The 16,780-nt window shown below is 44.9% G+C and overlaps 1 protein-coding gene across 1 annotated transcript in view; it reads right to left on the bottom strand.

Annotated features, from left to right (window-relative positions):
• Nucleotides 1-6,080: 6,080 nt before the first annotated feature.
• Nucleotides 6,081-16,780, bottom strand: part of LOC115092857 (peptidyl-prolyl cis-trans isomerase-like) — a 92,623-nt gene continuing 81,923 nt past the window's right edge. Inside the window, exon 5 of the mRNA XM_029604222.1 lies at nucleotides 6,081-6,425. Coding sequence (XP_029460082.1) covers nucleotides 6,293-6,425 — 133 coding nt within the window. The 3' untranslated portion in view covers nucleotides 6,081-6,292. The remainder of the gene's footprint in view (nucleotides 6,426-16,780) is intronic.

The following is a 16,780-nucleotide window of genomic DNA, read 5'->3' as shown; positions in this document are numbered from 1 at the left end:
ATACTTTTTACTGAGTCTAAGTGTTCTTGTGTCCCTGGCCATAAGCATAGAGTGAGTTTTACATTTTTGGCACCTGAACAGGGACTTGATAGCTGTGGCTATCTATGAAAGTTTTTGTTTTTGCTTTATCTAGGTCTTGCATCTGATTCTGCTGGACAGGCTCAGATCCAACACTAATACTCTGACCAATCTTGTCTGAAGGTTGTTCCCAGATAAAGATTTCTGGATGTTTGATATGTATCCCAGATAAAGATTTCTGGATGAAGTTTTGTTTATTGTATAGTAATTCCTAGGAACAGAGGTTTCTGATTTCTGGATGACTGGTTATTGAAACAGTAGTACCTGGAAGAAAACAAAAGTAGTACCCGGAAGATGTGAGTCGTCCCCCCCCCCCATGGGAAGACAGATCTGTAAATAGTTAATCATGCCTATATAATTAATTTGCAAATTTAATTTTCTAGGTAAGTAAAAGTTTTCTTTTTGGCCAATTGCAAACAACAGTGCACTATTTTATGGTCTACAATGGGGACGCCCATTGTAGACCATTCTATTTAAGGAGTACTTATTAAGAGTGATTGTGAATTATTTGTCTGTATATTTGTTACTAAAATGTGTACTGGAAAAACAACAATAGTGTAAGTTGTAAGTCCTTGCCCTACTTGCGAGGCTGAGGGATTATTAGAGGGACATAAGGGAAAGTGTTGGGAAAGTATAATTTGCACTCTGTTTTTTTATTTTATGTCTGATTGTTATAGCAGTTTCAGCACTTCAAAGGGCACTGGGAGCTGGAGAGTTAACTGGGTTGGCAGGTAAAGAGAAAGCGGGAGGATGTAAAGCTCCAGGCAATTCATATGGGTAATAGGACACAGTGGGGGAGAACTGATTTACCTGACTGGCTTTTGTTTAAAAGGTATAATGATTTCAGTTCAGGGTGTACACCTAAGAAAATGGAATAGGAGGAATATCTCTCTTACATTTGCAGACTTTGCAGCACAAGAGATTACTAAACAAGCTTGTTAATTAGCAGTTAAGGAATGTGTACAAACTAGAGCACAAAGGGCAACAGAATTATGAACAGTGCAGCAGCTGCATGAATCTGTGGGGAAATAGAAAACTAGGTACACCCAGCTGGTATTATGTTACACTTTAAATGTTTAAATTTGATATTACATGGGTCTCATTGGCCTATGCCCAACAGTGCACAGCCCATGTACTAGCATGTGGGTTCCAAATCTACAGACACTTTGTTCTTTGTAACCAGGGCTGGAAAATAAACTATGGCTAGAAATGTTTCTCAATATTTGTCATTGTATGCCAGAGAAAAGAGCAAAGGAGCTGAAGATTTAACTAAAATCCCAATTAAGTTATATTCTAGGCAAATGGAGGAATTACATAAGCAGAAAGAGGGAAAAGTGTTTCTAGATAGAATAAATGCTGAGAAAGTACCTGGGGTAAACAGGTTTCAGATGATGTGGAATATAGAATCAGTGGAAGTGATGCATGGTATTCCCAGAATTAATTAATAGGTGCAGTAATCTAGAAGGATGGGAAGTATTAGAAGAAGGATAAATGGCAGAGGTGTTTAGCCCTTCATAAGGAGTTAGTTTTGATCCTGACTGGAGCACAGGTATTGAAATGTTGATATTTATTTTGCACATAAATACAGAGCAAACCCTGAAAGAAATCCCACATATAACAGAATTAGTGGGAAAGGCAGACCAGGAAGATTTCCCAAGATTTAGAGCTATAGAGCAGGGAATGGTTATACATAATGTCTGTTAGGAGTGGTGCAAATCAGGGCAGGAGCAGAAGAACCCATGTTGACTGTATATATTAATAAGCAACCTTGCACATTTTTTGGATTCTGGGGAGACTTCTTTAGTGCTAACAATACTTCCAAAAGGAGTTGAATTATCAGATGAAACCATACAAACTATAGGATTTGAAGGACAGAATAAGCTGGTACATAGGACAGCTAAAACTAGTATACAGTTACAAGGAAAAGTAGTAACAAGTCAGTTTTTATATGCACCACATTATCCAGTAAATTTGTTAGGCAGGGATTTGTTACAAGCCCTGGAAATAGAGCTTTCTTTTGCATCAATCTCCAAAGTTGTGCATTCAGCCAGTTTGTTACTTTCACATACAGACAGGAACAGTTTCTATAGGTGCCTGTTTCAATTGAAGGCCTTCTATTTTTTAAACCTTGTCCAAGACCTTCAGACTTCCAACTGATGCATCTGTGATTATCTAAATGATCTATTAAGTACAGTATTTACAGGATCTGTGTGCAAGGCACCCTACAGAACTACTTATATAAAGAGCATAGAAAGGAAATAAAATAAATTCTAACAAAGTCAAAATTGTCTGTCCCAGGTTTCATTTTTAGGAATTAAGCTAGGAGTTGATGGTACAAGTATTGATGGTGCATTTGCAGGACCATTAACAAAGGTGGCAGATTTTCAATCTTTGAATTACAAAGCACTACCATTAACACCTTAAGAAAAGGAACACAAAGGGTTTTAAATCCCAGATGGAGAACAGTTCACTCACCACACCTTGTGTAGCACTTTCCAGTTGCATAACAAAAGAAACAAGAAATTCGCTTGACTGCTATTTGCTGAATTAAGACATATCAGAATGTTAATTTCAATGATGCTGCAATTTCTCTTTAACTATAACCTTACTTTATTGTATGCCAGAGTTTATATCTTTCCAGATTGAAAAAGAAAACACCTTCCTTGCCATTTGAGCTGTAAAGCTTGATGATTATATTTTTCCTCAGTTTGATTTTTTCATTTTTAAATAGATCATTTTAATTTTAATTTCATTCTGGATTGATCCAAATACTTTTTGGTCTACTTTTTGAGCTCAAATATGTTACTTGTAATCTGTTTTTTTTTGTGTTATGTGTGTGTCATGATACCTGAAGAATGCAATGAATGAATCTGTGTCAGTTTAGTGAAATGCATGTGTCTGTGTAAAGTCTGAGCACTTAAGTTGTTTGTGGTCCTGACTATTGCATGTTACCAATAATAAAGAAGGATTATTATAGATGTAGGGATTACCAGATATAGGGAACTAATGCCATGACAGAATTTGTCTCATTGATTAATTTGAATTTATTTTGCAGTTATATAGGCTTTAATAACATATACATCTAATACTGATTTAAGAGGCTATGCTCAGATGTCAGAAATCCACCCAGCTGAGAGATCTGCATACGTCAAATGTCATTTATTTCAGAAATCATCCCATCCTATGCACAGAAGTCATCGTGCATTTTTCATCATATGGACCTTTATTTCATGTGATAACTGATTGTCAATAACAAAAAATATGAAATGATACACCGTCAATATTTTAGTTATGTACACTTTAAAAATGTCACTATTTAGATTTTAAGTTAATACCACAGTCTGAATTGAGGCAGTCTTTAGTAGCCTTACAGTTCCAGTATTTTGTAGCATTATGCAGTCCTACACCTTATAATGATTATATGCATTTACTTGCTGAGTCAGTGAGATGATTATTTAATATGTTCTCTTTTACTTTTATCTATGAAAGCTAATCTGTTCACACTAACCAATCACCCTGTCCCACTGCTGGCCACTTGACAGTGTGATATGTCTTGGTATAAATCAAATATTCCCTTGAGGTAAATTCTGCTCTATTGCTGCTTCTGCACAAGTATTTTTCTGTACCCAATATACTAAATTTAGTGAGCCCCTTCTATTTTTCCCTATATACTTTTTTGAGCATTTCTTCCTGTAACACTACCTATTGGTTTCTTTACCTAGAGTTTAGTCACAAGCGCTCACAGATGTGCTCTGGTAGTGTGACACTTCTGTTCACCTAGGCCCATTTCTGTCTAAGACCAGAACATGTCTTATTTTTTGCAACACTTTTATAACTTGTCCCACAGGATGTATGCACAACACAGCATGAGTCCTTATGCTGTCCTTCACTTTTCTGGTAACGTGCATTGATTATATCCCTGCTTGCCATTGTAATGAATATTATCCTGGGTAGTTGTTTACAATAACAGTATTCCTTGCAAAGACTTGCCCAGTATACCTAGTATTATATGAGAAACATAATATTTTCATATTGGTCGCTCTTTGTTCTCCTTATCTTTACCTGTTACACCACTATTATGTAATTACTTGACTCTGAAAAATAACATGTGGTCTTGCTATTATAAATTAGGTCCTTTTTATAACGCAGGTATCTTTATAGCTCAATCATAGAGCTAATGGCTACCTAGTGAAACTTAGTTATGCTGTTATTATTTGTCAATTAGAGAGTGCATGTCTGCCTATGAGTTTCATTTACTTTAGGGGGGATCTAGAGGGATAACAACACACACAAGGTTAGCTGTTAGCTTACACATTTAGCCCATTTGCCATAATGATTTCATACAGTTCTGTCCTCCCAACTGGTACTTGGTTGTGCCACTTTGCCATTTGTAAGTGGCACAAGAGGGAAATAAGAAGTATGCCTGAACAGAAAACCAACATGGAGAAGGAAATCCCCAGAAGCCTCTGCGTGTCTTTGGCCTGCCTGGGCTGAATGGACTCTGAGTGACTTTCTGAGCATGACTTACAGAATGTCCCTGGATATCTGTAGAAGCAGGCAAGCTGGCACCAGACAGGTGATGTCTATTCATTGAGTCACAAAGAAGAAACCACAGGGGAGCTTTAGGCACTATTCTCAGGAGTTTGTAATCCACACAGCTACAGACGTGTTGATTACCTTGACCAGTAAGAGTTTAACAGAACAAAGAAAGCCATTGGAAATGGGCTACACATCCTGGGAAGCCAATCAGGGTAGATAGCAATGATTTTATTATGTCGTTGACATTACAATTTATGTAAATGATCCTTTGGGCAGTCATGCAAATCTCTAGAACCTTCTATCCTTTTCCTGTATATGAATGTTATCTATAAAACAACGGTCACTTCCTGTATCCAGGGAGATGCTAGTCAGTTTGTAAGACTTAAGGGCACCCAGTACCCAGCATCTCCCGAGAACACATATTGATTAATAAAAATACATTATACTTTTACTGAGTCTAAGTGTTCTTGTGTCCCTGGCCATAAGCATAGGGAGAGTTTTCTGTCCAGCATATGAACTTCAGTGACAACACTATGGAAAGGTCACAGCCACACTGACCCACTTAATGATACTCCCAAGCTGGGGGATTGCAGGGGGTCAGAAGTAGGCAGGTCAGGCATGAAGCCTTCTGCCTGACCAATCACCTTTCCTTTGGGTTGAGCCCTGTAGTGCTGGTAGCTAGCAGATCTTATAGAGGGCAGTGCACAGGACCAGGAACTGGAAACGCACTGGAAATGGTAGGCAGCGAGAGGCAAGAGCTGAGAAGGTGCCTTGGCCACACTGAACACAAACAGGGTATGCACTAAAGAGACAGGCAGGTAAGCACAGAGCAATGTAGGACTACAGAAACAAAGAATGGACAATGCAGGAACAGTAGTTAGCACAAGGGAGACATATGGACAAGGGGGCCACAGGCAGGCCTAAACAGGATAGGAGCATAGCTAGGAAACCATGGGGCAAGGAAGGCCACTTGGAGGCCTACCACAGGACAAGTGCAATCTAGGAACACACTAGGAAGTCTAATACAGGACACAAACAAGGCTGGGAACATAGAGACAAGGAATGGCACTAGGAGGCCTAGAGAGAATAAGAGCAAGGCAAGAAAGGCCATGGGAGACCTGCTGGCAGGGGAGGTCACCTAGCAGCCAGTATCATTACAGAACACCAGTGATAGTTGGAAGTCATAAAAGTAGGGGTCATAGGAAAAATTCACAGCAGCAGCTTAACATAGTGTTTTAACAGCAAAGTAAACAGTGCCTGCGTATGTCATCTTACTCCATTCCCAAACGATTAGGCTTCCTACCAAGCCTGAAGGTATTCAGTCCATCTCCTGTATAACTTCCCAAGATTAAAACAAAATGCCAGAAATAACCTCTGAAGTGATGTAATAATTCCTTGTACGAATACAAATATACTTTCAAGGACCCAGTGAAAGTGCAATTAGGAAAAGATAGACACTAGAATGGGGTTGAATTATTTTAATTCTCATCTTAAACTTAATTCTGCAGTCCACATGGACTCACATGATATGGAAGGAAAGAAACTCAAGAAAAAAAAATAAGGCAAGTCAGGAGCACAAAGATTTCAGGGGCCTAAACCCAGAATACTAAGGACAGAATTTCTGCCAAAGGACGGTTACAGAAGGAATGATTGTAGTGCTTAAGACATGATCCCATTACAGCTTTCCACAGTGGGCAATCATTAGCTTTTTGCTGGTCTTGCCACTTGATGATCCGTAACTCTCCATTTTATCAACAACATCCATGCCTTCTATGACACTGCCGAACACCACATGCTTTCCATCCAACCTTAAGGAAAATAAAATAGCATTAACAAATGGCTTCAGCTCCTAGTTATTTAATTCAATTTAGTGCAAGAATACAATGCTAATCATTTTAGGGAACACAACATGGATCTTACAGCTCTGTAACAATCATGTAAATGCAATAGTAGTTACAAAAGATCCAAATTATAGCTCACTGGGTTCCTCATTCCAGCTTCACTACTATGCCTCAAACCAACAGTCAAATAATTAAAAAAATACATATACTAGAAGTCAGTCCCTAAAAAATTCATACCTGTTTGCAAGTACTGGATTAACAAAACAGGTGGGGGATGGTAAGGAAGGAATAATGGATCAGCCTTTCAGCTTTCGCTTTCAGAACAGTGGGTGCATCTGTAGTCTCTTAGTTTGCAGTGATGCCCAACAGTCTGGCTACCTTCCTTCCTGTTGTGTAGCTCTAATGTTGCTTTTCAAAAAAGTACACAGATAGGCTGGTATGTAAGCCCTGGAACTGTACCCACTGCCTAGAATACATCTGCTACCCTATGTTATCTAGGCAAGATTTCTAATTGGGAAACAAAATTCTGTTTGATAGATAACTTGGTTGCAAAGCCAAAGATGGAGTTTGTAGCCTTACAGAATTATCTGAAGACCCCTCAATTGTTGGAGGTTATTATGGGCCAATGATTTGTGTAGAACACCAGTCTCTCTCACCCCACCGACAGCAACTCTGAGATGCAGACTGGGACACTAGTTATACAATTCATTCAAAAACCAGTCCCAGTTCTTGGATGGGTAGCAGTTTGAGTCTTAGAGCTTCTATCTTCTTGCTACCTACAATACCTGAATGTAAACTGGTGTGATATCTCAATTGAGATCGAATGTCGGCATATAAAAATAATAAATAACAGTCTGAAGCTCTGCTGATAATGGGGTTGACCTGAACTCTAGGGGGCCGATGCAATAAATTTGCACAGAAAACAGGCACTGAACAGTCAGTGCCTGCTCTCATTGCACCCCAGGCGCCCCCATGCAATATTTAAATTAGGGGGTCACGTTAGCAAGAAGGTGCTAGATTCACTTGCGCAAAAAACATCATTGCTAATAAGAACCCAATCTGTTTTCATGATTCGGCCATCTGCCGGCAAGGAAAACCAACACCGAAAAACCTCAGCATCTGTTTTCCTTACCAGTGGACGGCAGTCACGAAAATTGATGCCGGGTTTATTGGCATCTGTTTTTATGACTTGGCCGTCCACTTTTTTCGTGATGGCTGTCCGCCAGTAAGGAAAACCGATGCCGAGGGTTCAGGAAGCGAACACTTGTCAGTCGAGCGTCCATTTCCTGAACCCAACTGGGTTTTTTTTGTTTATTTTTCATCCTACTTAATCACGATATTAAGTAGGAGGCAGTACAGAAAAGCATTTTTTTCTGCTTTTTTGTACTTGAATTTGATGCGCACAGCTATTAAAGCCTGCTCCAGGCAGGCGTTAATAGATGACAGTTAAATGTGCATCAGAGATGCACATTTTTTTTTTTTTGCATCGGGAGTGATTGCCCAATAGCCTCATTTGCATGTGATGAGCGCTATTAGTTTCACTCCACGTTGGACACACGTTGAATATGCATTAATCCCCTTATTGCATTAGGGGATTGATTAGCGCCTACTCTACCCATGTCTGACTTCAGGTTAAGAGTACGCTCGGCTGAGCACACTGTATTGCATCGGCCCCTAGAATAGGTTCTTCTGATAGAAATGCTTCCTGGGCCTATGACTAGTATCTTTAGAAAGAAGTGATTCGTTCTGAGGTCTGGTAGAGGAAAGGGCCTGAAGCATAGTGGTGGGTCCTTGAAAAGATCTAGTCTTTCCAAAAAGATCCCCCTCCATGCCATGCAAGCCTTTCCTGCATGCCCTTATATAGGCCTGATGCACACAGCCATGAGAGTCTGCAGAGGCTCTCTATATAAAATGCTTTTCCTCTTGAAGGAGACTCTAGGAGAAGCTGTGCTACTTTTCAAAAAAAATGGTGGGTAAGTACTGGATTATGTAGGTCTGGTAGGATGCTATGTAGGACTGAACATAGCCTTTCAATAATGTCTTCATGCAAAACAATCCCACAAGATTTCCACAGGAGTACCTCAGGGATCAGCCCTTCTATTTAATATATAGCTTGCTTCAATTTGTAGGTTGCTATCTGGTTTGTGTGCTGGGTACCATTTGTAAGCAGATGATATCCAGTTTTTTATTCCTATGCTACCATCGTGGGCCAAGATGATTGAGTCTGAGGATCTGCATTTCTGCAGTCACACAGTGGCTCTCACATAATCATATAGCTTTAAACCTAGCAAAGACCAGGGTTAATTACCTCACAGTTTCCATCCTGTCCCCTCTGTCACGGTCTATTGACAATACAATGCTAATAGTGGCACCCCATGTGAAGAGTCTTGGGGTGTTTGTTAATACATAGTTAAGACAACTATGCATTAACATCAAGGGAGTTACTAAAGCTGTTTTTTTTTTTTTTTTTCAAGCTATCTTAAATTTTTGCTTGGTCCAACAAAGTTTCAACATGTTATTCAAGCATTCATTTTGCCTCTGCTTGATTACTGCAACTCCATGGATATTGGGCTATCAGAATATAGTCTGCGTGCATTTCAAGTGCCTCAGAATGTTGCTGCTAGAGTAATCTCAAAGATTGGAATTTGGGATTATATTACCCCTGTTCTTTCAGATTTACATTACCTCTCAGTGATTTGGCGAGTACAGCATAAAATAGCATGCTAGTACACAAATTGTTGAATCTATATTCACTGCTCTGGGCTAATTCTATGCTGCAGATTTACAACTCTCCACCCTCTCTACATTCAGTCTAAAGAAGCCTCTTAGATGTTCCATATGTATACATGGCATGCTTGGCAGAAACTCAGGAGGAGGCATTTTCAGTAACTACACCTATTTTCTGGAACTCCCTAAAGAGTCTGGCATATTGTACAAAAACATTGAAGAAATTACTTACCTGATAATTTCGTTTTCCTTAGTGTAGACAGATGGACTCAGGACCAATGGGTATAGTGTGCTCCTGATAGCAGTTGGAGACAGATCAGATTTCAATCTGACATCAGCCCTAGTACATATACCCCTGCAGGAAGCTCTGCTCTTCAGTATTCTCTTCGAAAAGCAATTATGGATATATGTGTGTCTGAATAATTTGATTAACTTGGTTAACTTTGATTAACTTGAACTGGTTGATGTGGGTTATAGCTGGAGACCGCCAGTGCCCTCAACCAAGAAACGCCAACACCTGGGAACTATGGGTGTCTTAGAGGAAAGCGTGGCTTCCCGTGCTTGTCTCGAGGTCAGGGATTGTCAGCCGAAGTTCCATGTTTGGCAGCAGCCGTGGGCGGGATACTCAGTCCATCTGTCTACAAATTATCAGGTAAGTAAATTCTCCATTTCCTAGCGTTTAGCAGATGGACTCAGGACCAATGTGACATACAAAAGCTACTCCCGAACCGGGTGGGAGGCTGCCTGTGGCCCACTTAATACTGCCCTTGCAAATGCTGTGTCCTCCCGAGCCTGAACATCCAGGCAGCAGAACCTGGAGAAGGTGTGAATGGAGGCCCATGTCGCCGCCTGATAGATCTCAGCAGGTGACAGCATCTTGGTTTCCGCCCAGGACACTGCCTGGGCTCTAGTGGAATAGGCTTTGACTTGTAGAGGTGAAGGCTTGCCTGCCTCCACGTTATCCGCCTTGATTACTTCTTTGATCCAGCGATCTATGGTTGCCCATGAGGCCGCTTCCCCTTGTTTCTTCCCGCTGTGAAGGACAAATAGGTGGTCCGTCTTTTGTAAGGATTCCGACCTGTCCAGGTATCGGACTAGGAGTCTGCTGATGTTAAGATGGCAAGATTCTTCAGAGTCCTTATGCTCGTCTGGAGATGGCAGAGAGATGGTTTGGTTTAGATGGAAGTGAGAAACCACTTTTCGGAGGAAGGAGGGGACTGTATGTAGCTGTATGGATCCTGGTGTGAACCTGAGAAACTGTTCTTGGCAGGATAGTGCAAGTTCGGAGATGCGGTGGGCTGAACATATTGCCACTAGGAATGCAGTCTTCAAGATTAGGAGTCGTAGAGACAGATCGCAGATAGGTCTGAAGGAGGCTCCCGCTAGGAAGTCTAGTACTAGATTGAGGTTCCATAGGGGTACCGGCCGCTTTAGGGTGGTCGGATCTGCTTGACCTCTCTCAGGAAGCAGGAGAAGACCAGCTGAGATGCTAGGCTGATGCCTTCCACTTTGGCTCCAAAGCAGGCCAATACGGCCACCTGAACCTTGGAGAGAGACAACCCCTTCTGTAAGCAGTCTTGCAGAAATTCCAGGATCGTGGGAATTTTGACTGTCCGGGAAGGATGTCACTGTCTTCGCACCAGGCTTCGAATATTCTCCATATTCGTATGTAGGTTAGTGATGGGGAGAACTTGCATGCTCGGAGCAGGGTGTCAAATCATCGCCCTCTAGTATCCGCTCTTCTTCAGGTGTGTCCCCCTCTCAATGGCCAGACCATAAGAGAGAATTGAGTTGGGTTTTCATGGAGGATTGGGCCTTGCTGGAGCAGATCCCTCTGTGGAGGTAGAAGGAGAGGGCTCACCGTAACGAGTCTTCGCATGTCTGCGTACCATGGCTTTCTTGGCCAGTCCGGGGCCACTAGAAGTACTAGCCCCCTGTGATGTTCTATCTTGCGGATGTTCCCGCCCAGTAGGGGGCCATTGGGGGGGGGGGGGGGGGGAAGGCATATAGCAGGTCTTCCTTAGGCCAGGTCTGGACGAGGGCATTGATCCCTTGGGATTGTGGTTCTCGTCTGCGACTGAAGAAGTTGGGAACTTGGGCGTTGGACTGGGTTGCCAGGAGATACATGGCTGGGGTTCCCGAGCGGTTTACAATCAATTGGAAGGCTGTGGTTGTCAGCATCCATTCCCCTGGGTCTAGACTTTCTCTGCTGAGGTAGTCCGCAGTGACGTTGTCTTTTCCTGCAATGTGGGCAGCTGAGATCCCTTGTAGGTTTGCTTCCGCCCATGCCATTAGGGGATCTATTTCCAGGTACACCTGTTGGCTTCTGGTTCTTCCCTTGGCTGTTGCTGTAGGTGACTGTTATGGCGTTGTCTGACATGACTGACAGATTTTCCCCGGAGTCTGTGACTGAACATATGCAGGCTAGTCTAAGCGCCCTGGCTTCTAGTCTGTTGATGTTCCATCTCGACTCTTCCTCGTTCCATTGCCCCTGGGCCGTCAGTTCCTGGCAGTGGGCTCCCCACCCTCGTAGACTCACGTCCGTGGTGAGCAAGATCCAGGTCGGTGGGGATAGCCTTACTCCCTTGCCGCCTACCCTTACCCCTGAGGCAGGGGTAAGGGTAGGCGGCAAGCTTTCCCCCAGCCCCCGCTCACCTGCCCTGGCCGCGTCCATGGATGCTGGTCTCCGGGGCAGCCTCCCAAAGCAAAAAAAAAAGTTGCAAGAGAGAGAGGGGAGAGGACGGGCAATCCTACGCTCGGCGACTTACTTTTGCAGTCCCTCTCCGGACATCGTGGCTTCCCCCGTGCCAGTCCCCTCTCCCCTCCTCCCGAAGCAGGGTGCGAAAAGCAGCCTTGCTCCGGGAGGAGGGAAGAAGGGACTGGCAGTGTAAAGCGGCGAAGCGACTTACTTTTTGCAGTCCTCTCCGGACATCGGACGACCTCTCCTGCCTCCAGCTGCTCACGAAGATGGATGCCTGCACGGCCGCTGAAGACGTGACATCACATGCCATGACGCCAAACGTCGTGACGTCACGTCTTCAGCGGCCGTGCAGGCGTCCATCTTTGCGAGCAGCTGGAGGCAGGAGAAGTCGTCCGATGTCCGGAGAGGACTGCAAAAATTAAGTCGCTTCGCCGCTTCGTACTGCCAGTCCCTTCTTCCCTCCTCCCGGAGCAAGGCTGCTTTTCGCGCCCTGCTTCGGGAGGAGGGGAGAGGGGACTGGCAATCCCAACTTCCTGGTATCTGTCATTTCAAATGACATTTGAAATGACAGATAACAGCATGGCCGTGAAGCGTTAGGCCCGCGCACCCAGGATACTGTATAGGCGCTCTATACAGTAAAATGGGTTGCGCGGGCCTAACGCTTCACGGACGCTTCTTAGACGCAGCTTGCATTTGCAAGCTATTTACATATAGGATCGAGCGGTAGGTGAGCTGCACTGTGCATGCGGCAACCGCGGGTGCGCCGGGCACTAACGCAGCTCTTCCTACCGCTCGTTACTGGATAGACCTGTAAGGAAGTTATGAGAATGATAAAGTTAAATTAACTGGATGAATTGGCCATATAGTCTTTCTACCATCACATTTTTCTGTTTCTATGTTGAGAACTTCAAGGCAAGCTCCCTAATATGACAAGGCCTGCAATTCCAAAGTCTGCCTAACTGAACAAATAGCTACTGGAAGTCCGCCTTAAAAATGTAAGACTATTAAGGTGACTTTCTTGAATGACTCAAAAGGAGGGCTACTCAGGGATTTCAGAATCAAATTAAAATCCAGGAAGGAACTACCTCCCCTCCTGGGAGTCGTAATATGTTCAACTCCTCATAAGAACAGAGATACAACTGTATGAGAAGCTAGTCTGCCCATAGGCTGACCCCTGTAACAGGCAATAAGTACCACTTGAACTTTCAGAAATTCAGGGTAAATTCTTCTCCAAGCTCTCTTGCAAGAAGGCTACTGCCAAAGCTCTTCTGACTATCTTCACAACATGCTTCAAAAACTCCTCACTCAAGTACACAAGACAGACTTCACCGTCATGCAAAAGTTGCTATTACTTTGAATATTCTTTTATACTCAAACATTCCCTCTCAAGGGCCAAGCCATTAAGACAAAACATTCAGGTCTTCATATACTACTGGACCTTGGCACAACACATTCCTGGATCAGCAGTTTCATCAGATCCACATACCACAGCCACCTAGGCCAACAAAAGTCCCCTGTCTTCTGCAATACTCTGCCCACCAAGAGCTATGGAGGAAACAGATGCTCCCAAACCAGCCACTCCTGAATAAGGAGATCCAGTGTGACTGACCCCTTCTCCCTGTGGTTGAAAAACTTCCTCACATCCTCATCTTGGTGTTCCTGTTGTTGGCTATCAAATCCATCTCTGGCTCTCCCAATCTGTTCACTATCAGGGAGAATGCCACCTCCTACCGTTTCCCCCTTTCCTGGATCCAGTACATTTAAGATTTAGGAAATCTGCTTGAATGCTTTCCACCCTTGTTATGAGTACTGCTGAGAGCACGCAAGTGCTTCTCTGCCCACCTTAGCAAAATATCTGCTTCTTCTGCTCCCGCTCCCCCAGAGAATTTCTGGTCTCTCTTTTGTGAGCCATATGGGCCACTGCTGTTATACCTTTACAGTGAATTGTGACCAAAGACCGCCATCCTTAAATCAGGCTCCTTCCAATCACCATTAAGTGCTTTTACTAGCTTGTCTAAAACCTTGGAAGTAGCAGATGTCTTCAGAATTATGTTGAGACACGTTAGGTAAGGGATCCAACAACATTCCCATAGAATTGTCCTTTAATCCCAACTAGGGGAAGATGGTGAACTGAGGCAGAAATCTGTTGCCTTGGAGGGGGATCCTTTGGCTTATTACTGGTATCTCCTGTGGCAACGTGCATGCTGTCAGAACTGGGTGAGACCTTACTATGCCCCCTCTCTCCTGAAGAGAAAATCTTTTGCAAAAATATGAACTCATCACAATGTAGAGATTACTTACCTGATGATCTCGTTTTCCTTAGTGTATGCAGATGGACTCAAAACAAGTGGGTATAGTGTGCTCGTGCTAGCAGTAGGAGACGGATCTGATGTCAGCACGGGTACATATACCCCCGCAGGAAGTGCAGCAATTCAGTAATCTTCCTTGCAAAAGCTTTATGGATATATGTGTAACTGACCGATCGATTAAATGAACAGGATTACCCTGACCGAATGACAGTAGTTGGAGACCGCCAGTGTTCTCAACCGGAAGGCGTCGACACCCGGCAGGGTGGATGCCCTCTATAAGAAAACATGGCTTACCGTGAGTCGGTGAATCCCCATGTATACCGGCAGCCGGGTGGGATGCTGAGTCCATCTGCATACACTAAGGAAAACGAGATTATCAGGTAAGTAATCTCTACATTTCCTAGCGTGTAGCAGATGGACTCAAAACAAGTGGGATGTACAAAAGCTACTCCCGGACTGGGCAGGAGGCTGCCCGAGGTACATTCAGGATTGCCCTCGTAAATGCTGTGTCCTCCCTGGCCTGGACGTCCAGACGATAGAATCTGGAGAAGGTATGGAGGGAGGACCACGTCGCTGCTCTACATATCTCTGCAGGTGACAGCATCCTAGTTTCTGCCCAAGAGGCTGCTTGCGCTCTGGTAGAGTGAGCCTTGACCCGTAGAGGCGGTGGTTTTCCCGCTTCTACGTAGGCTGCCTTGATAACTTCTTTGATCCAGCGGGTGATGGTTGCCCGTGAGGCCGCTTCCCCTTGCTTCTTCCCGCTGTGAAGGACGAACAGGTGGTCCATCTTTCGTACTGCTTCTGACATTTCCAGGTATCTGGACAGCAGCCTGCCGACGTCGAGATGGCGTAGTATTCGACCTTCTTCCGACTTCTTCAAACCTTCCGTGGTAGGCAAGGATATGGTTTGGTTGAGGTGGAAGTGTGAGACTACTTTGGGTAAGAAGGAAGGAACCGTGCGAAGATGGATAGCCTCTGGAGTGATTCTGAGAAACTGATCACGGCAGGACAGCGCTTGTAGCTCTGAGATGCGGCGTGCTGAGCCTACCGCCAGCAGGAACACCATCTTCGAGGTTAACAAACGGAGGGACAGGCCTCGAAGTGGTCTGAAGGCGTGTCCCGTTAGGAATTCCAAGACTAGGTTGAGGTTCCACAGGGGCACTGGCCACTTCAGTGGCGGGCGAATGTGTTTGACTCCTTTCAGGAAACGGGAAACGTCTGGGTAATGGAGAGGTGCCCCATTTATTAGCCAATTTCTCGAGGTTGCTGCCGAACAAGAGGGATCCCTTAAAGGGCATTCTCGTGAGACGTGTCTTGGAGGAGGAGTCGGCCGACCAATTACGTAGCCAGAGGTGTCTTCTGGCTGCCACTGAGGATGACTATCCTTTGGCTGCTGTACGAACTAGGTCGGAGGCAGCATCAGTGAGGAACGAGAGGGCTGATTCCATTTCTTCTCCCGGGGTGTTGTTCCTGGCTTGTAATAAGCAGGAGCGCGTCACCACGGCGCAGCAGGTCGCAATTCGTAGAGACATGGCTGCCACCTCAAAGGCTTGTTTCAGAATGGCGTCCATGCGCCAGTCATGTGCATCCTTGAGGGCCGCCCCTCCCTCCACCAGAATGGTGGTGCACTTCACAATTGCGCTAACTATGGCGTCTACCATCGGGCACGCCAGCAGCTCCTTGGTTGCCGGGTCTAGGGGGTACATGCTAGACAAAGCCCAACCCCCTTTGAAGGAAGCGTCTGGCGCATTCCACTCCAGATCGATTAACTGCTGTGCTGCTTGTAGGAGGGGAAAATGGTGAGCCGTTGGACGCAGGCCCTCTAGCAGGGGGTTCATTCTGGGTTCCTCTGGGGTGCCCTGGCCCGGTATAGCCAGCTCAGACAAGCATTGAGAGACCAGGTCTGGAAGATCCTCCTTAGGAAAGAAGCGTCTCATGGTTCGATATGGTTCTATCCCCGAGGGAAGTTCTCCCTCCTCGGGGGGCTCGCCATCTTCCTCAGAATAATCCGAGTCCCCATAAGTGGGGCTTCCGGGTGGCGGGTGGCTATGCGTAGGTCTTGAGGGACCCGGGGCAGGGTCATCCGGTATGTATGGGCCCGGTCGGGGATCAGACTGCATCTTGACGAAGGCATGAATCCCCTTGAATAATTCCACCCAGGAGAGGGAAGCAGGTTCTAGCCGTTGGGGGAACCAGGTCTGTAGGGTTCCCTGGCTGCTCACTGCGGCCTGCTAGGTTCGGGGTGTTCCCTGAGGAACTGGCAGTCAAACTGGGCTGAGACCAGCCCTGGCCTGGAACTCCCAGGGCCTCTTCACATTGGGCACATAGGGAGTCTGTTTCCTCGCTCTGTGTGGCTCTGAGGTGGCATGCTGAGCAGAGGCCTAGAGCTCTTATGCCTGAGTCTGGAGGTGCCAGCTCTGCGGCCGCATGGGCTCTCTTACGCTCCATTGCGTCTGAGCTCCTATCAATGAGCGCCTATAAGTGTGCGCTTATCAAAGTGCGCCTACACGTATCAACGTGCGCGTATCAACGTGCGCGTATCAGCATGCGCCTATGCCATCAACGTGCGCGTATCAGCGTGCGCA

The sequence above is a fragment of the Rhinatrema bivittatum genome, chromosome 5 (genome assembly GCF_901001135.1).
Source record: "Rhinatrema bivittatum chromosome 5, aRhiBiv1.1, whole genome shotgun sequence".
NCBI classification, from domain to species: Eukaryota; Metazoa; Chordata; class Amphibia; order Gymnophiona; family Rhinatrematidae; genus Rhinatrema; species Rhinatrema bivittatum.
The sequence above is the reverse complement of the archived record's forward strand: the minus strand, read 5'-3'. Positions and strand labels throughout refer to the sequence as shown.